The sequence below is a fragment of the Sus scrofa genome, chromosome 8, assembly GCF_054392235.1.
Source record: "Sus scrofa isolate SSC_HxYL_T2T_F1_AM1 chromosome 8, Sscrofa_HxYL_maternal_Yorkshire_Landrace_v2.0, whole genome shotgun sequence".
NCBI lineage: Eukaryota > Metazoa > Chordata > Mammalia > Artiodactyla > Suidae > Sus > Sus scrofa.
The window spans coordinates 4,669,608-4,690,288 of NC_139390.1; the positions used below are offsets into that span (position 1 = coordinate 4,669,608).

A 20,681-nucleotide genomic window follows, 5' to 3' on the forward strand; every position below is an offset into this window, starting at 1 on the left:
GTAGGACTTAACAAAGATGAATTGGCTTGGAGTTTCCACTGTGGCTCAGTGGGTTAAGGAGCCTGCATGGCCTCAGCCTTAGCATAGGCTTGCAGATGTGGTGATCCTTGTGCTGAAGGAGCTTGCAGCCAGGTAGTAGAAAGTGAAGCAGGAAAGTTGTTTTCTAGAACTGACCAAGGCGATGGCAGTTCCATTGGAGGGGGGTGATGGTGGCCCCCAGAGTTCAAAGGCCCCCAAGAGGGCCTCTGTCACGGGTGCGGGGATCTGGGAACAAAAGAGAAGAAAAAAAGCTCAGAGACTCACTGATTTTTAGAATCGGTTTCTGGACTGAGGCTTGACTGAGACTATTTTCTTCTAGCTCAGAAATACCTCCTGAATCCCGAGCTGGACAGTGTCCTTCAAAGACCATTGCATTCAGAGTCCTGGCCTATTCCCGAGGCTGAGTGGCCACAGACAGCACAACTGGATTCTTTGAAGGTGAGAGGACATTAGTCACTTAATTTCTTTCTTTCTTTGTTTTTTTTAGAGCCACACCCACAGCATATGGAGGTTCCCAGGCTAGGGGTCTAATCGGAGCTGTTGCTGCTCGCCTACGCCACAGCCACAGCAACACGGGATCTGAGTCACATCTTTGACCTACACCACAGCTCACAGCAATGCCGGATCCTTAACCCACTGAGCAAGGCCAGGGATGGAACCCCCAACCTCACGGTTCCTAGTCGGATTCGTTTCTACTGCACCACGATGGGAACTCCTAGTCACTGAATTTCTTAAATGTTTTTATCGAAAGGATAACACGCCTACAGAAATGGGTACAGCCAAAGTAGGCAGCCTCGATGCATTCTCCTGGAGTAATACATGCCCATAAAGCCGTCACCAGGTCAAGAACTGGAAAATGACCAACGCCACAAAGTGTTGTCCCCCCATCCCAGTTTCCCCTTCTAGTCTTTTTTTATGAGCTGTTTTTTAATTTTGTGGTTTGTGGTCAAATCATGTGTCCTGTGTCTGGTTATTTTTCACTGAGTGCTAGACATCATGTGTAAAAATGTGAAGACATCATTTGAGGTTCTGCATTTTTTCTTTTTTTTAGGGCTGCACCCGTGGCATATGGAGGTTCCCAGGCTAGGGGTCGAATCGGAGCTACAGCTGCCAGCCTACACCACAGCTTACGGCAACACTGGATCCTTAACCCACTGAGCAAGGCTGGGGATTGAACCCAAAACCTCATGGTTCCTAGTCGGATTCATTTCTGCTGTGCCATGACGGGAACTCCTAAGGTTCTGCTTTGATAGCGTCTTCATCTGGATGGGACCTTCTCTGCTCCTCACATCAGAACTGATTCTGAGATGAGTTTAATGTTTATGAGATCTGCTTTATTTCTTGCTCACTCGAGGGCATAGGACGCCTGTAATGGTTATCGGCGTCCTTCCCGGGGCCCCTACCCAGCCCATGATGCTGTCGAGAGCTCTGCTTAGCTTTCTACCCTCACCGGCCACCGTGACACACAGGCCCTGCCTCCACCCGGAGAGGAAATGCAGCCTGCAACGCATGCCAGCCTCTCCTGGCATCTCGCCTGTCTTGAACTGCACTAAAAGTCCCGCAAATCCGCACAGTCTTTCCAGCTGGGGCCGAATAGATCTTTGGTCACATTTTGTCCAGCTTTCCCCGGTGCCCTTGACTGGAGGTTTGGTCCAGCACGTCCTCATCAGTCAGAGTCAGGGGAACAGTCTGTTTTCCTAGAGAAAACCCAGTTTTGCTCGTGAGACTTGGAAATTGTCAGGCCTGAGTTCGAGCCTCAGCTGTTGTTCAGTGTGATGTTGGGCCGATTACACACCGCGTCTGTGCTTGGCTCGCCTCGTCGGTCAAATGGGGATGTTGCTGCCTGCTGCCGAGAGGAGGGTAGAATCAGGGCAGCAGCACTGACTGTGTGTCTGGAGCATAAGAAGCGCTCAAGGGAAAACAAAGGCAGTCATTTCTTAGGAAGAAAGGCATCTTATTCTTAGCATTTTATTTCAACCTATTATAATGCTTTTCTTCTTCCTTTTATTCCTGTGGCTACTCTCCTGCCTTTATGTTTATATTTTTGTGGGGTTTTTTGGTTTGTTTGTTTGGTTTTGGTTTTTGGTTTTTTGGCTTTTTTTTTTTTTTTTTTTTTTTTGCTTTTTAGGGCCACACCTGCAGCACCTGAAGGTTCCCAGGCTAGGGCTTGAGTCAGAACTATAGCTGCTGGCCTATGCCACAGCCACAGCCACGCCGGATCTGAGCCATGTCTACAACCTACACCACAGCTCGTGGCAATGCCAGATCCTGAACCCCCTGATTGAGGCCAGGGATCGAACCCACATCCTCATGCAAACTAGTCGGATTCGTTTTCACTGCACCACAACAGGAACCCCCATATTCATTTTTTAAATCTAACACATGGAGCCAGCATGGACCTCTCAGGGTCTTTGGGACAATTCAGTGAAGTCACACGCCTAATGCAATTACTGTACCGTCTGGCACAAGAGGCGTTCGATAACTGACAGCTGGTGTTACTGATCTTCTTCAGCTTTCTTTTTCTCTGACCGGTGACTTTCATGTCAAATTAGTTGTCCCCAGGCTTATTATTTGGGAATGCGAACATCTCTTCAGCTTTGATCTTTTTCTAGGAAAATGACCTCTGCCTCTTATCCTCTGACCTACCTTCCCATAAGCAGGTAGAAGGCATTTTAGGCGAAGGGAAGGACCCTGACAGAGAGAGAGGGGTGAGCGCTCCTGAAGCATCGGAGGGGCGGCCAGCAGTTAAAATCTCCCCTAGGAGATTGTGTTGATGATGCTGAGAACAACTATGAGAAAGGAAACTCTGCCCCCATTTTTTTTTTTTTTTTTGTCTTTTTCGGGCTGCATTTGAGGCATAAGGAGGTTCCCAGGCTAGGGGTCGAATCGGAGCAGTAGCTGCCAGCCTACACCACAGCCCCAGCCACGCCAGATCCCAGCCACGTCTGTGACCTACACCACAGCTCTCCGCAACGCCAGATCCTTAACCCACTGAGCGAGGCCAGGGATCGAACCCGCATCCTCATGGCTACTAGGAGGGTTCATTTCCACTGAGCCACAGCAGGAACTCCCAATGGATATACTTTTGTTTCTTTGCAGTGAGATGACAGAATGGCCCACTTAAATGTCTTTGTCCCCAGGGTTGACACAGTCGCTGGCCTGCAGGAAGCCTTGTGGGGTGAATTTGGATAAATAATGAGGTGGTGGGAGGGGGCTGTTGGGGTGTTTCTCTAGAAGGTCACGGGGGCACCTCGTCCTCATCCCCAGTGTCGCATTTTCCCGGAGGCCTTGCTTCTGCCGGGCTGTGGCGGGTCTTGAGGAGCTGCGCTCCCTGCCCTGCAGAAAACCAGATTGTAACCCGTCTCCCCGGGGTTGGCTTTGGGTAAGACCTGCCCGTGGTGAAACGAACTCTTTAAACCATGACGCCAGGGGATTAGTGACCTATAAGCAAAACGAGGTCACTTTTGAAGGGCAGTTGCTAAATTTGTCCCATGTCACAATTATTTTATGGTGGAGCTTAGCGGGGGAAAAAAAAAAAGACCAAACCCAGGGCACCCGAGCTTGGCCTCCAGGGGACATTGATTTCCTTTAATGGGAAGGTCACCAGACCGTGTCACTGTGAATGACCCTGATAGGGGACTTCACTGTATGGGGAGACCGTCAGTGACCGTCTCGTCGGGCCTTTAGGTGACCTGGGGTTGGAATCTCAGCTTCCTCGTCCGTAACGTGGTGCTGACGGCGTGTGCCTGTCTGGACTGGTCTAGAAGGTGCTGGGCCCGGAAAGCGCTCGATCCCTGCATTGCCGTTGTCCTCTCTCCCTCGGATGAAATGTGGGATCGGAGGGGCTTTGACAAACACGTAGAAGCAGAGACCATTTCCTTGTGCTCTTGCTTCCAGCTTCCCTGGCCCTCGGGGCCGATGCCCGATCCTGGAACGGGCCAGGCTTCCGTCGCCGTGGAACCAGGGCTCCCCGTGCAATGGCTGCAAGAACAAGGCGGAAGGTCCCGTCCTGTCCTCCAAGCCGCCCCCCTGCCGCCGTGCCCCGCGCTCCGGAGCCCCGCGAGGATCCTGGCTTTGCACCAAGAGCTTAGACAAAGCGTCTGCAGCAGCGCCCAGGTCCATCAATCACTGCTGGAGTTATAAATGGAGAAGGACCGCTCACTCTCCGGGGCCGTTTCAAAGATGCCATAAATATTTGAAGCAGGACTTCTGGAGAGCGTTTTAAGAAATTGGTTGCAATCAAAACCCTCATTCGTGGCAAGTGCTTTGCCTGTGGCTTGGGATCTGTTGGTCGTCAGAGCTCTGGAGGACTGCACTTGCCAGCGCTTAGGAGTCCAGCCGGCTTTGCAAATGTCCAGGCAGCAAAGGGACTATTTACTGTACCCAAACCTACCGAGTGACCGGCCCAGTGGCTCTCAAGTGGGCGCGATCCCTCCCACCCCCCCGTGACTCCAGGGCAAAATTTGGCAGCATCTGGAGACGTGTTTTTTGTCATCACAACTGGGAAGCTACGGCTGGCATCTAGTGGGTAGAGCCCAGGGACATCCCACAGGGCACAGGACGGCTTTTCCTGGAACAAAGAATTGTCTGGCTCTGGTATCTTCAGTGCCAGGGCTGGAACAATGTAATAGCTCCTAACACCGCCCCAGGACCCCTCCCCAGGTTTTCAAAGATCTTTGTCTGCCTATTGAGATGCTTGATTTAAGTAATCATATCTTTTACATTTTAAAACAGTAAAGCCAAGCAGAATTTTCTGATAAATCCCTTCATTCGGCAGACCTTTATGGACCTCCAGTATAAGCCAGGCAATGTGGGAGTTCCCGTTGTAGCTCAGCAGCTTAAGGACCTGATGGTGCCTCTGTGAGGTTGCGGGTTTGATCCCCGGCGTCACTCATAGGTTAAGGGTCTGGCATAGGTTGCAGATGCAGCTCAGATCTGGTGTCGCCGTGGCTGTGGTGTAGGCCTGCAGCTGCAGCTCCAAGTGGACCCCTAGCCTGGGAACTTCCATATGCCTGGGAACTTCCATATGCGGCCCTAAAAAGAAAAACAGTGAAGAAGAAGAAGAAGAAAAAAAAAAGGACAGTCAATACAATATAGGGGAAGAAAGAGGTGCCTCCCCATTGGTCCCTGCGTCCCCACTGGTCCCTGCCCCGGGGCTCAGAGGGCCACAGGAGAGATGCATGTGTAAACCAGTCACCGTGCGGTCGTGGTTAAGCGTGTTGTATGCAAGACAAAGGGAAAGGCTACTTCTGCTTGGCTTTGGGAGATCATTCAGGAAGGAATGGCCAAGCAGAGTCCCTGAGACCAATGGGTGTTCACGCATGGGTGAGGTGGGGAAGGGTGTTATAGCCAGAGGGAACAGCATAGGCAAAGGCTCTGAGGCAGGAAGCTGAACTTTGGGTGTGCCACCAGAGCGGAGTCTGCCGAGCAGCCTTTGCCATGGCCTCATCCCCATCGGGCACCACTTACTTCTTCTGGGAACAGGACCCTGCCCTGACCCGGACGTGGGACCCAGGGGTAGAAGAAGGGTCAAGAGGGCTTGGGCCATGTGTGCCTAGGCCCTATCCCCAGGCTCACTGATCAGAGACGTCACCTCTTTCCTTGGAGGGGTGGGGAGGGGCTGGAGGGAAAGGTCAGAGTTCCCTTCCTAGTGCTGTCCCCCCCAGAAGCGGGTGCGGGGTAAGGACAAGGACCACGACAAGCAGCTGAGGGCTCCTGGGCCATAGGCAGAGCATTTTAATTCTGGCAATTTTTGTTGTTGTTGTTTTTTTTTTTTTTTTTTTGCCTTTTCTAGGTTCGCTCCCGCGGCATATGGAGGTTCCCAGGTTAGGGGTCGAATCGGAGCTATAGCCCCTGGCCTACGCCAGAGCCACAGCAACGCAGGATCCAAGCTGTGTCTGTGACCTACACCACAGCTCACGGCAACACCGGATCCTTAACTCACTGAGCAAGGCCAGGGATCGAACCTGCAACCTCATGGTTCCTAGTCGGATTTGTTAATCGTTGCGCCGTGACGGGAACGCCAATTCTGACGATTTTAAGTTATGTGGAAATGAAAAGTGCAGAGATTTCCACACCCCTCGCCCAGCTTCCCCTGACGTTAACACCTTGTGCACCCACCCATAGCCAGTGATAGAAAAGAATGGATTTATTTTGAGGCGGGTCGGGGTGGGAGGGTGGGGGTGGGGATGCCATCAAGACCTAAGAGAAGCTCATCAGCCAGCAAGCTGCTACCATGTTCACTAGCCCAGGGGACAGTGATGTGGGTGACCCCACCCACCCACCACTCTGGATTTGTTTGCCAATGGATGCACCCATCCATTTGTTCAGTAAGCATTTAATTTCACCACCAGGCGCGTGCCTGGCCCTTGGGGAGGTGCTGGAAAGCAGAAATAAAGACGATGCCTATCTCCATCCTCCAGGGCCTCCAGGAAGCCCAGTGGCCCCATCACACACCAAAGAGCCCCAAAGACACTCCAGATCGGAAATTGCTGGGGTCACCACGCTTATGGTTTGAACAGAACAGCCGCCCGGAGCTGCCAGTTGGAGGCGTCCTGCAGAGCTGCTCAGGACATGGCTTTGCTCTCGTCTCACTTGGCTTCCCCTCCCCTTTTCTAGGACAATGCCATTAGCTTTGAGCATCAGGAATGTGCTGAAGACAGGCGATGAGCCGGTGACCTTGGGGTGAGCAGCCGGCTGAGCCCAGGGCAAGCTTGTCAGATGCGGTCAAGGCCACTTCCGGTCCCCAGACCACCGCCCCCCCCCCCCCCCCCCCCCCCCCCCCCCCGGTTCATACATCTGCGTCCTGTCACTTGAGCACTCCCTCCTGCCTCTGCTCACCTTCTGGGCCTCAGTGGAGAGGCCGCCAGGGAAAATCCATTTAAAGAAGCCACGGCCATCTCTGCAGCGTAACCCAGTGATTCTGTAATAAATCACGTTCTGGAGCCAGGAGCCACTTAGGAACCTGAGCCGTGAATCCTGCCTGCCTGGGGCTGGCACTTTGGATCTACTCAAGCTGAGCCACTGCTTTGTGCTGTGATTCCTGCCGGTGGCACTTGTGCGATGGCGGATGGTAGACTCTGGCGTGTCCCTTGCCTCGACCAGAGACCCCTCCCTTGGAAGAGACCCCGTGTTCCACTGCTGTCTCCACTGATGTGACCAGGGCCCGGCCCAGGGACAGGACTGGGGGGACCAAACGGGGTCAGGCAGGAACCTGGCCCTCAGGGAACTGGCTCGGGCAAGCTCACGTGCCAGGAACGCCCCCGTGAGTGACCCAAGGCCTCTGGAGACCAGCCAGATGGGGCAGCCTGGCCCCTGCGGCAGAAGACAATCTGTCGGACGGGCTGTCAGCAAGCAGCAACGACGTCCTTCTTGGGGACGCCTGGCCGAGCTTCGCAGAGCGGGAGCCCTGAACACAGCGAGGAGGTAAATGCACACCCCGCCCCCACCTGGGCTTTTAGGCAAATCGGATGAGAGTGTGGCCTTGGCCCGAGGCCAAGCAGTAGGAGCGCTAAATGTAGTCTCTTGATTCACTGCCCTGGGAGGCTTTTCAATCCTGCATCAGAATGGTCTGCTCAGCAGCCGGGCAGGTGAGAGGCTGGGGGCTGAGTCTTGGGGTCTCGTTTCAGGTCCAGCCCCCCTCTCCAGGCTCCTGAGGGGACAGATGTGCATACAGACTGAGACAGAGTGGCATGAGCAGGGTGTGACAGGGAGAATGCAGGGGCCTGGGGCTGACCAGTGAGGGAGGGGTCGGGGAGGGCTTCCTGGAGGAAGTGGCAACAGAAGGGGGCCCTGGAGATGAGCAGGGCTTGGCCACGGAGCGAGGGAGGGAGGGAGGCCTTGTAGGCAGGGCAACCACACCGGTGACGGCCTGGGGTAGGGTCAGGGTAGGAGATGGAGGTGGACATGGAGGTGGTATCTTTCTAGAATTCCCCAGTGCAGAGTTCCCGTCGTGGTGCAGCGGAAATGAATCCCCCTAGGAACCATGAGGTTGCAGGTTCGATCCCTGGCCTCGCTCAGTGGGTTAAGGATCCAGCGTTGTCCTGAGCTGTGGTGTAGGTTGCAGATGGGGCTCGGATCTGGTGTGGCTCTGGCTGTGGTGTAGGTTGGCAGCTACAGCTCCGATTCGACCCCTAGCCTGGGAACCTCCATATGCCGCAGGTGCGGCCCTAAAAAGACAAAAAAAAAAAAAAAAAACAGAAATAGAAGGTGGAAGGTGCTGATTTTTTACAATCCCTCTGCAACTTTCTTGTTTCATTTGACATGTGTTTTTAGTGTAGGGAAGACGGTTTCGGGCTTCAAAGTTGAGAAGGCACAGGGGTATACACCATGCACGTTTCCTCCCAGCCCTGTCCCGGGGTCCCCTCCCCAGAGGCAAGTGTGACGCCGGTTTATTATGACTCCTTCCGGAGATGCCCGTATACTCTATGCAGCCCCTCGCCCGCACACGCACACGCCCCCCTTGGTCCCCAATGGGGACACATTGTACCCTCTGCCCCACGCTCTGCTGTCTTCAGATCACATACCTCGATGCTCCTTCACGTAAAAACATCTGTCTCTCCTTCCCTCTCTAAACAGGTGCACTGTTTTACCAGCCCCCTTTCAATGGACATTGGCGCCGTTTCTTTGTCTTTTGGTTTTTTTGTTTTTTTTTTTTGTCTTTTCAGGGCTCCTCCCGCAGCATATGGAGGTTCCCAGGCTAGGGGTTGAATCAGAGCTGTAGCCACCGGCCTACACCAGAGCCACAGCCATGCCAGATCCGAGCCACGTCTACAACCTACACCACAGCTCACGGCAACACCGGATCCTTAACCCACTGAGCAAGGCCAGGGGTCGAACCTGCATCCTCATGGATGCTAGTCTGAGTTGTTTCCACTGAGCCACAACGGGAACTCCCTTGGCGCCGTTTCCAATCTTTTGCTCTTAAAACCGGGACATTCTTGTGAGATACTCCTCCGTTGATCTCTTCACTCACTGACACGTCGCCTGGGGGCAGGTACCGGGAAGAGGAGTTGCTGGGTCAGAGCAGAGAAGCTGTGGTCACTTTGAGAGCCTTGCCCACCCCGAGTCCCACCCCGCTCTGAGACTGTACGCTGTTTGCCCCCCTTGTGATGTTCGGTGGGGTCCCCGCCATCACGCTCCCTAGGATGTGCTGATTCGATTCATCATTGACCTTTTTTTTTTTTTTTTTTTTGTCTTTTGTCTTGTTGTTGTTGTTGTTGTTGTTGTTGTTATTGTTGCTATTTCTTGGGCCGCTCCCGCGGCATATGGAGGTTCCCAGGCTAGGGGTCCAATCGGAGCTGTAGCCACCGGCCTACGCCAGAGCCACAGCAACTCGGGATCCGAGCCACGTCTGCAACCTACACCACAGCTCGCGGCAACGCCGGATCGTTAACCCACTGAGCAAGGGCAGGGACCGAACCCGCAACCTCATGGTTCTTAGTCGGATTCGTTAACCACTGCGCCACGACGGGAACTCCCAGCATTGACCTTTTGAGCCCCAGCCATGAACGAGGCAGATGGGGCCCTGCTGTTGGGAGGAGGGGCCACACCGGAGCGGGAGGCACTTGCCTCCCGACCCCAGTGAGGGGCTGTCTGTGTTCCTGTCCCACAGGCACCGGCTGCCTGGGCGGGAGGGGGATGTGGGCCTGAGTGGCCTCAGTGGAGGGAGGCTGGGATCTGGCCACCAGGGACGGGCCCTGAGGAATCTGGGGGCCCAGGGAGAGCAGAGAAGGGGGTGTTTACGCTGAAGGGCGATGTGGTCCAGAGAGCAGAAGTGGTGGCCTGGGTGGAGTCGGGTCAGAAAGGACCTAGGGCTTCTGAGGGACTCTTGTGCCGACGCCGTTCGAGGCAGTGGACCCCCCAGCTCGGGGTTCCTCCAGGGGAGAAGCCAGCTGGGGAGAGGAAGCCCGAGGAGGGATGGGGGCGGTAGAGGGGGGGACAGAGGAGACACGGACAGAGGAGGAGTGGGCAGCCGGCCCCACATGGCAGCCGGTCCCCAGGCCGGCTCTTCAGAGCAGGTGGATGGAGCGCGGGCCCTGAGACCTGCCTTCACATCCTAGGTCCACCACTGTCCCCCTGTGAGCCTGGAGCCAAGGCCCCTCGAGGCTCAGGTTCCTCCTATGATAATGGAAATAGCAGGAGTTCCCGTTGTGGCTCAGCAGGTTAAGAACCCACCTGGTATCCATGAGGATGCGGGTGTGATCCCGGGCCTCACTCAGTGGGTTAAGGATCCAGTGTTGCTGTGAGCTGCGGTGTAGGTTGCAGAGGTGGCCTGGATCCCAAGTTGTTTTGGCTGTGGTGTGGGCTGGCAGCTGCAGCTTTGGCCCCTAGCCTGTGAGCTTCCATGTGCTGCAGGTGCAGCCCTAAAAAGCAAGAAAGGAAGGAAGAAGAGAGGAGGGAGGGAGAAAGGAAGGAAGAAAGAAAAGAAAGAGAGAAAAAGGAAACGGAAATAGCAGCGTCACAACCTCGTCTGACCTCCCTGGAGCCCTTGCGGTGCCTGTGACAAGTGCAGCCCCCAGCACCTCCCTCTTCCTCTCTGACACGGGAGCCCATGGCCCAGGAGCTGAGCACACCTGCCTCCGCCTGCCTCTCTCCTCATCTGGCCTCTCTGTGCCTCGGTTTTCTGATCTGTACAGTGGGGACGCCTACAACCTTGAGTGGTTGTGAGGTGGGAGGGAGGGAGTAGAAGCCCAAAACAGAGGCCCTGGGGCGTGGCACGAGCTATGGGGACCCTGCCATGTCCCCTCCCGATGCCCATGATGTTAAAACCCAGAATGGACAGGAAGGGGCCAAGTCTAGGGCCATGAGAGAGGCCCGGATTGCTGGTAGCGCAGCTCCCAGCCTGGGGAGCGGGAAGGACCCACCCACAGAAGCTGCTTCCTGCCCCGCCTGGGCCGGGGCCACGCCTGGCTTCCTGGGGTCTCCTGGCTCCAGGCTCGCGTTATCCCTTCTGCCCTTTCCAGATGAGAACGCGTGCGGAGGCCTCTGCTGTAGGTTTTTGTTGGCTTGTAGGGGGCAAAGCCCTCAGAACCAGCACGGCTGGCCATGCCCTAAGCCCTTCCCCCGCTGCACTGCCCGCCCAGCTCAGGGAGGGAGGCCCTGGGGCTTGGATCATTGCCCAGCGCTAATCCCCCTCCTCGCCTCCTCCCGAGCCCTTCCCCCAGCCTTCCCTGCTCTCCCCTCCCCCAGCGCTCTCCATCCCTCCCCCAGCACACTCCCCTTTGCTGTAAATCTCAGCCAAATGCTCCCTAGGGCCCCCACGCCCTCCAGGGCTCAGCTCCAAGACGGTCGCTTCGGCTGCAGGCAGCTTCGGCTGCAGGAGGCGGAAAATAATTTAGCAACGGGAAGCAGGTGCGAGGCTGGAGGCGGGGAGGGCGCTGGGCTCCCACTGCCTCCGGCTGCCGCTTCCTCCCTCCCATCCCCAGGACTAGACCCCCTGGTGTTTGCCTCACCCTGGACCAGACCTGGGAGTCCACGTCCTCCCCTCCATCCACCCGCACGCAAGGGGGAAGCAGCAGACAGAAGTTGATGGGTTAAGTCCCAGCGGCCTCACGCAGACAACTCCCTGTTGCTACGGGCGGGCGGCTTATTCATCAGACACACCGTCAGCAGTGAGGACCTACTGTGTGCCAGTGCTGTCCCGAGTGAGATTTTAGCCAAAACTCAACCTCTGTCCACGGGTACCAGTTAAGTCTCGGAGACAGAGTGTCGGGTGAAGCCGAAAGAACAGCTTAGTGCTTTGCCGGGCAGAGGAGGCTGAGCAGGCTAACGCCTCAAAACTGTGTCCTGCCTTGAGAGGGGAGAGGAAGGGGTCTTAGCTCGGAAGACAGGGTTATTGATGAGGGGGGGTCTACATTATTCTCCCTCCATAGATCATTCCCGAGTCGTCAGGTCCAGCATCGGTCCATCCGGTGATGGTTTCTTGTGGTCTTTGTAGTTATCCTTCCTTGACTTTCTCTCTGGAATAAGATTGCTCACAGGGAGGGGTGTTAGGGGGTGTTCCAATTACACAAGAACACACGAGGTGCAAGAGAGCGCAAAGGAGAAAGTCACCATGAGTAAAAGAAAGCCGTTAGGCAAGGAAGAGATTGTTGGTGAAAAGCCGGACTCTAGGCGCCGTAGAACTCTAACTAGAAAGTTAACTCTGGTAATGAGTTAGTGGCCCAAGCAGGGTATGACATAGTGGAGACTTGCTTTAACTAGTATTATTTTTTAGCTATAACAAAACATCCATAACTCATGAATCCTTGAGTCAGCCTTTTGAGACGGAAGTCAGGCCGGGGAGGCTAAAGGAAAAGCCTTTTCCTTCAAACCACAAGGACTGAGGGGCTGGGACATGGTTTCAGTTCAGCAGAGCAGAATCCGAGCACATCTGTTGAGGATGTGGGTGTGGGCCGTGGGGTCCCTGGTGAGGCAGCAGAAACCGAACAGCCAACCTCTCCACTCTTCCAGGGCTGCTGGCCTGGTTGTTCAGGTTGTGTACTGAACAAAGCATATGGTCCAGCGCCAAAAGGAGTTACATCCTGCTGCTCTCTTTTTGCCGAGAGACCATGCTTTTCTGGAGGAAGTGGTGCCTTTTACAAGATCACGGGGAGGCCTGTAGGCTTCAACCTCCAGGAGTGGGCTTCTTTTTGTGATTCTGCACAAATGCTCCAGACCAGCTGCAGCTCCTTATTTGCTGACTCAGAGCCAGAGGTGCCAAGTCAGCAGACTGAGGTAGGCAGGTCTTGGAGGAGTCAGGGAGCCCCCGGGGCCTTCCCAGCAGGGCCCTCCCCATGTCCTGCCCCCACACATCTTCCAGCCTGACTCAGAGGCCCAAGCTCTCCCGGAGCCTGGCCCGGGAGCATCCCTGGACAGGACAGTGGTTTCTGCCCACTGGGTGATTAGGTGACTGCTCTTCACCAAGGGCACCGCTCCCCCCCAACCCCAGATAGTCTGAGCCCTGCATCCTGAGTCTTATCCTGGGACCCTCCTGCTCCTGCAGCCCATCCCCAGCCTGAGGGGAAAGAAGGAGACCAGATAAAGAGTCTGCGGGCTGGAGTTCCCTCCGTGGCTCAGTGGTTAAGGAACCTCACTAGAATCCACGAGGATGCGGGTTCGATCCCTGGCCTCACTCAGTGGGTTAAAGATCTGGTGTTGCCGTGAGCTTTGGTGTAGGTCACAGACATGGCTTGATTCCCCACGTGGCTGTGGCTGGCAGCGGAGGCTCTGATTGGACCCTTAGCCTGGGAGCTTCCATAGGCCTCTGGTGCAGCCCCAAAAAGCCAAAATAAATAAATAAATAAGTCTCCAGGCTGCTGTTTAATAGCTGTGTGTCTTTAGGGGAGTCACTTAACCTCTCTGTGTTAATCAGCTGTAGCTTCAATATGGCACAAAACAGACCAGCCTATTCTCCTGCTCTCAGGTCTGGGCTGAGCAGGGAGGCTGTGCTTTAGGCTGAGGGTTGGCTTTAGGTCTGTTCCACCTGTCACCACGTTCTCCTTGGAATTCTTGGAATGCGTTCTGCGGCTGGGCGGGCTGGGTCCTCTGGTGGCACAGGGGAGGGCGGATAGGGCACACGGTGTCTCCTAACGCCTCGGCCCCTGTTCCGCGGGCCACAGTAAGTGGTGTGGGCAGGATGAAGTCGCTGGGACGGGGAAGGGGAAGCATCCTCCTCCGCCCCTCCCGGGCGTCACAAGGTCAGAGGGAAGAGAGGGGAGAACTGATTAGAAGGACCTCCCTCCTCCCGTCTCCTGGCAGAACCTGAGCTTGAGCACGGCCCAAGTGGGACAGCGGGGACGGGGGTGACCACACAAACACAGAGCGCCCTCCACGGGAGGCACGGGGCGGCTTTCGGCTCCTCCCGCCTCCCTCGTTTGCTTTTCCTCGCATCTCTTTACACTGGTAGAAAATATTTCCAAGTAAAACCAAAAGTGACCACGGCAAATTCACGCGCCCTCAGTGGAGCCAGGGGCCGAGGACGGGTGGCACATGGAACTGTCATCCTTAATGGAAAGAGCACCAGCTGCAGGCCGTGCCCCTTTTAAGTCTCTGACTGTCTCCTTAACTTCTGGTCTCACGCTCGCGCTCTCTTCTCTTTCTCCTGGCTCCTGCGTGCGTGTGTGAGAGAGTGTGTGTGTGTGTGTGTGTGTGTGTGTGTGTGTGTCTTCGTGTCCCCCTCTGCCTCCGGGAAATGCTTGGCTTTCCTTCTGACTTATCCAAACTGCATCCAGAAAAGCATGATCAACTCAAACCCATCCTCCAGGGAGCCAGGGGGCCTTTTTTGCTCCAGCACTTGATCATTCAGGAAGTTTGGAAAGTTCTCCCCAAAGTTCCCTCAAGGAAGGGAAGCGGAGCGGGAAGGAAGCGCTTCCAGAAGGCCCAGGTCTGGGACCTCCCGGTGGCAGCCAGGGTCAAGGGGCGGTGGTCTCCTGGCTGAGCAGCCTGGGGGCTGGGACCTCAGGGCACAGCTGCTTCCCAGACAGATTTCAGTCTGTTCTCCTATATTTAGTCCTCATCTCCCTCCCACTCGCAGAGGTGCCTGGGCCACTGCCAGCCTTTTCAGAATTCAGAGGTGTGATTTCATTGCCTTCCTGTGGCTTTTCTGGAGGCATTCGGCAGAGCAAAGACAGCTGCAAATGGAGCCCAACTTCTGCTCTCACGCTCGCTCTCCCTTTTCTCTTTCTCCCTGCTCGTGTGCGTGTGTGTGTGTGTGTGTGTGTGTGTGTGTGTCCCCAGGCCAGCAAACCCTGTCAGACCACTTCGTTTTTTCCTTATGTTTCATCACAGGACATGGACCGTAGGTCCCTGTGCTATGCAGTAGGGTCAATAGATTAAGACTTTGCATCTTGCTAAGTCCAGCCTCCCGGGCCATCCCTCCCCTCTGCCCTCCCCCTTGGTAACCACAAGTCTGTTCTCTATGTCTGCGAGTCTGTTTCTGTTGCATAGATAAGTTCATTTGAGTCCGATTTTAGATTCCACATAGGAGTGATATCATATGGTATTTGTCTTTCTCTTTCTTTACTTAGTATGATAATTTCTAGACCCATCCATGTTGCTGCAAATGGCAATACTTCATTCTTTTTTTATATAGGCGAGTAGTAGTCCGTTGTATAAATATACCACATCTTCTTTATCCATTCCTCTGTTGATGGATATTTAGGTTGTGTCCATGTCTTGGCTATTGTGAATAGGGCTGCTATGAATATGGGGATTCGTGTGTCTTTTCAAATTATAGTTTTTTTCTGGATATATGCCCAGGAGAGGGATTGCTGGATCATATGGCCACTCTATTTTTGCTTGGTGAAGAACTTGTATGCTGTCCTCTATAATGGCTGTACAAATTTAATCCCGGGCAGCCGTGTACGAGGGTCCCTTTCCCTGACAGCCTCCCCAGAATGAATTGTTGGTAGGCTTTTTGATGGCTGCCGTTCTGACTGGTGAGAGGTGGCGCCTCAATGTAGTTTTGATTTGGATTTCTCTAATAATTACTGGTGTTGAGCATCTTTTCATGTGCCTTCTGGCCATCTGTATGTCTTCTTGGTGCAAAGGTCCAGTTAGGTCATCTGGGAGTTCCCATCTTGGCGCAGCTGAAGCAAATCGACTAGGAACCATGAGGTTGCGGGTTCGATCCCTGGCCTTGCTCTGGGGGTCAAGGATCCAGTGTTGCCATGAGCTGTGGTGTAGGTTGCAGACACGGCTCGGATCCTGCGTTGCTGTGGCTCTGGCGTAGGCCGGTGGCTGCAATTCTGATTCAGCCCCTAGCCTGGGAACCTCCACATGCCGCATGTGCGGCCCTAGGAAGGGCAAAAGACAAAAAAGAAAAAACAAAAAAATAGCAACAACAACAACAAAAAGAAAGTGCTTCTATCTATGCAACGAAATGTGACTCAACCTTAAAAGGAAGGGCATTCTGACACATGCTGCAACGTGGATGAATCCTGAAGACATTATCCTGAGTGAAATAAGTCCGTCACAACTACAGACTCTCTGATCTCTGTTCCACTCGTATGAGGTCCCTAGAGGAGACCGATTCGTACAGAAGCAGAGGGTGCTTACCGGCAGCAGGGGTGGGTGGCCGTAGAGTTTCAGTTTTGCAAGAATAAAGAAGTTCTAGAGAGCCGTTCCACGACGGCATACATGTCTATAAATGGTTAAGGTGGTAAGTTTTATGTTGTGTTTTTTAATCACACGCATGCACACACAACTCCATTCCTCTAGGAGTTGTGGTTTCAGGAAGACGAAGTGCAAGAAAGACAGGTGGGAGTTCCCACTGTGGCTCAGTGGGTTAAGGACCCAAGGGTGTCTCTGCAAGGATGCGGGTTCAATCTCTGGCCTTCCTCAGTGGGTCAGGGATCCAGCGTGGTCGCAAGCTACATCCTGGGTTGCAGAGGCAGCTCGGGTCTGGTGGTGCCTTGGCTGGGGCATAGCCCTCAGCTGCAGCTGTAGCTCCAATTTGACCCCTGGCCCAGGAACTTCCACATGCTGCAGGTGCAGCCTTAAAAATGAAAAAATTGAAAAAAAAAAAAAAAGGCATGTATCACTTTCAAGATGAAGAGACAGAGAAATAGTGCTCAGGTAGCACCTTGGCCCGGGTGCTGAGAGCTTCATCTCACGCGTGCGTGCGGGGATCTGAAGGGACAGTTGTTACTGCCTTCATTGCAGAGATGATGCGGGCAGAAGTCGCTCTCTGATCCTCGCTGCTCATCTTTTAGGCACCAGGCCTGCTTCCTGGTGTAGGAGAGGCGGCTGCGAACAAGTCAGGGAAAGAAAGGCTGTACCCAGACTCATATCTGGAGACCAGATGTGTCTGCGCTGTGTCTCCTTGGGTGGCAGCTCTGAGGCGCCCCCGGCCTGGTCTCGCTCACTGGGTGCTCCTGTGAGTCACTGGTAGACAGATGCTCATGTTCCTGATGCAGCTCCGTGAACGCAGGGTGGGGCTCTCCCTCCCCCAGGGCTCCGACGGGCCACCCAGCGCTGGGGACGATGCCGTGGAGGGAGATGAAGTGAGACCTGAGATGTGTCCTTAGCAGGACCTGGAGCCAGCAGCCTGCTCAGCCGCTGGGGAATCCGTGTGGCCGAGCTGGATGGGGAACAGCCCCTGAAGGAAGATGGATTAAGCTGTCTTGCCGTCGTCACTTGTCTGACCTGAAGGCTGCTCTCTGCTTCGGCTCCCTTAACGCAGTGGGGGCTGGGCCTCCGAGGACTCAGCAAGCTCCTTTGCTTCACCAAAAGGGCTTGATTTCTGTTTTTTTGTCTTTTTTTTTTTTAGGTCCATACCTGCTGCATGCAGAAGTTCCCAGGCTAGGGGCGAATCAGAGCTGCAGCCTCTGGCCTACACCACAGCCACAGCTACACTGGGTCCGAGCCTTGTCTGTGACCTGCACCACAGCTCATGGCAACAGCGGATCCTTAACCTACTGAGCGAGGCCAGGGATTGAACTCGAATCCTCATGGATACTAGTCAGATTCATTTCCGCTGAGCCACAACGGGAGCTCTGGGCCATGTGTCTTTTATCAAGATTTATTTTATAAATCTCAGGACAGGCTGTGGGGCCACGTGTGCTTGGCAGGACTTCCAGCCATGCCTCTTACCAGTTATAGGGCCTCGGACAGGCGTCTCAGGAGCCTGTGCCTCAGCTTCCCTTCCTGTGAAATAAGTTTTCCTAGGGGTGAGGGACTTAGGGCAGAGTGTCGGTGCTTGGCAAGTGTTAGCCTCCCCTTCTTCTCTCCCAGGCGCCAGAGGCTCCCCCGACTCCATTCCCACCGCGCCCACCAGCCCTGTCCCAGCCGCCTTGTTCTTTGCTGTCTTGTCACCTGCTGGTCTCCCCGCCAGGCTCTGCACCCCCAAGACAAGACTCGCCTTGCTCACCTCCATCCTCCCGCCCAGCACGGCCTGGGAGCGCCGGGGCTGCGGGAGGTTCCCCAAGATGTTAATTAGGGCGCAGCTCCCGCCCACGGGTCAGGGCAGAGGCTGCGTCTGGCTGCTCCAGGCCACCATCTCTCTCTCTCTCCCTTTTTTTTGGTCTTTAGTCTTTTGGGGGCCACACCCTCAGCATATGGAGGGTCCCAGGCTAGGGGTGGAATTGGAGCCACAGCTGCCAGCCTACACCACAGCCACAGCCACATCAGATCCAAGCCGCATCTGCCACCTACACCACAGCTCACGACAACGCCGGCTCCTTAACCCACTGAGGGAGGCCAGGGAGCGAACCTGTGTCCTCATGGATGCTCGTCGGGTTCTTAACCCACTGAACCACAGCGGAGACGCCAAAAAACATTTTAAAAAATGGGTTTTTTTTCTGCTTCTAAAAATTGATATATGTTTGTTTAATTTGGAAAATGAAAAACAAACAAACAAAAAACCAAAAACACATAGAATCCCACCATCAGGAGATGTTCGCTTTCAACATTTGGACGTTTGGATGCTCATCCTTACGCTGCCCGAGTTTTTTCAGCTTGAGGTCGTACCGTGTGGATGGCAAATCCGATCACCTCCCGTTCAGCGTCGCACTGTCGTCACATTATTTCACAGGCGCAAGAGAGCGTGTTTGTTAAGACAGTGGATTCTGGAACTAGTCTCTCCAGACGAGCTGTGGGCAAGTTGACCTAATCCCTCTGTGCCTCCTTTCCTCAAACGAAACGCCGTGAGCACAGCACCTGTCCTAGACCCCAGGAGGAGGAAATGAACTAAATATATGAAGTGCCCTGCACAGGGCCTGGCATGTACAACTACTCCTGAAATATATGATAGGCTTATTTTTTTTTTATTTTTGATCACATTGTTTAACCACCCCCCCCCCCCGGCTCCTACCCACACCTGGGCATTTTTCACGGGCTTTTCGCAGGTTGCTACCTGTGATTTGTATAACGACGCTGTGATACCTGTATTGTCTCCCATTTCGCAGATGTTGAAACTGAGAGTTGGAGCAGAGAGGTCATTCTCTAAGTCCTACAGTGATTGGCGAAGGCGAGAGTCCAGCCCCCTTGGGTCCAGTCTGACCCCTAAGTCCCTGGCCTCTTCTCCAGCTGCCCTGTGCCTGATCTTAGCTCTGAGCAAACCAGATGGGTACCGGAGATGCTATTATTGAAATGTCTGGCATTGATCATTGCTGCTTCCTGGGGTGGCGTGTGCAGAAAGGGAGGCCTTTGCACTGTAATTTGCCAGTCCATTGTAACCCACTCCCCAGCCCCTATTATTTCAGACCAGCCGCCACCTGTGCCCGCAGTTTCCTCAGGCAGCTGGCCTGGGATTCCCTCCCGGAGCCAGTTCCTTCCCTGGTGCCTGGCAGGTGCCTCGTGCTCCACCAGAGTGCACACAACTGAGCTGAAAACTGCTCTTAAAAATGACATCATCAACAGGAGGTTCTTGGGACTGGAACCAAGACTTGACAGGGGCAGAGAAAGGAAGCAGGGTCTTTAGTTTGAAGAAAACATAGATGCCGTCCTCCCTAAGGGGCTGTGGACCAAAGAGGGTCCCACGGTGAAAGCCTGGGTCTGGGGTCAGGCCAACCCGGGTCCTAACCCCAGGTGACCTTGAATGAATGAGTGTCCTTGGTTCCTTCAGCCTCATCTGTGAGCTGGGGCTGGTGCTGCCCACCCCACGAGGCTGCCGCCTGGAACCCGCAGGAGAACGTGCTTGGAGTGGTTGTATGTGCCAGGCACACGTTTAGACCTTAAGAGTGGAAGTCTGGTCTAGTGTGTTCTAGAAGTTGGAATCCTTAGTGTCTAGAAGAGTATTGGCAGGTGTGAGGATATGTTGTTGCCTAAATGAAGTCTTTTTTTTTTTGTCTTTTGTACTTTTAGGGCTGCACCTGTGCTATATGGAGGTTCCCAGGCTAGGGGTCTAATCGGAGCTGTTGCTGCCGGCCTACACCACAGCCACAGCCACAGCCACAGCAATGACAGATCTGAGCCGCGTCCACGACCTACACCACAGCTCACGGCAATGCCAGATCCTTAACTCAATGAGGAAGGCCAGGGATCGAACCCCCAACCTCAGTGTTCCTAGGATTCATTTCCGCTGTGCCACGATGGGAACTCCGCCTAAATGAATTCTTAATAAACAAATGTGAGCTCTTCTTCCATGACATTCTATACGAGTCCAGGGGGAAGTTACGAGGAGGTGGGCAGAGGGAGGGCGGGTGGGAAGGACAGATGTCAGGATGAGAGAGAAGAGGGGTGAGTAGTCGCAGAGGAAGTAGGCACTGGGGCCAGCGCATTAGACTTCCAGTTCCTGCTCTGCTACCTGCCGGCTCTGCAGTCTTTAGGCAAATTGCCCCCCTCTTGGGACCTCAAGTCTCCTCATTAGCAGTGATGGTCCTTTGACTCATAGATAGAGTTGGCACAAGAATAATAAGAGCTTTAAACTTGTAAAACACTTCGAACTTGGTACAAAGGAAGAACTCCGTTCATGTAAATCATCATTATCAGAACACTTTGTAATTGGCAGAAGGAAGGTTTATTAGTTATTGCTGGGTAATAAAACACCCCAGAGCTTACTGATTAAAATCATTACTCTTTTATTTATTCACCTATAAGAGTGAAGAGTTTGGGTTGGCTCGGCACATGGGTTTTTTTGGTTGGCCTCACCTGGGCCATCCGTGTGGCCGTGCTCATCAGACAGCTCGACTGGGGACGGGCAGTCTAAGATGGCCTCGTGT

At 54.2% G+C, this 20,681-nt stretch overlaps 1 protein-coding gene and 1 long non-coding RNA gene across 5 annotated transcripts in view; both read left to right on the top strand.

Moving 5' to 3' along the window:
• The window catches only part of C8H4orf50 (chromosome 8 C4orf50 homolog), a 65,543-nt gene extending 60,453 nt beyond the window's left edge, over positions 1-5,090 (top strand). For 2 of the 4 annotated variants that reach the window (XM_021100974.2, XM_013978516.3), the window contains exons 11-12: positions 359-477; positions 3,937-5,086. In XM_021100974.2, coding sequence (XP_020956633.2) covers positions 359-477; positions 3,937-4,182 — 365 coding nt within the window. In that variant the 3' untranslated portion in view covers positions 4,183-5,086. 4 annotated transcript variants of the gene reach the window in all.
• Positions 5,091-5,506: 416 nt separating this feature from the next.
• Positions 5,507-20,681, top strand: part of LOC102164323 (uncharacterized) — a 45,518-nt gene continuing 30,343 nt past the window's right edge. Inside the window, exon 1 of the long non-coding RNA XR_001298170.3 lies at positions 5,507-7,464. This is a non-coding gene — a long non-coding RNA (uncharacterized LOC102164323). The remainder of the gene's footprint in view (positions 7,465-20,681) is intronic.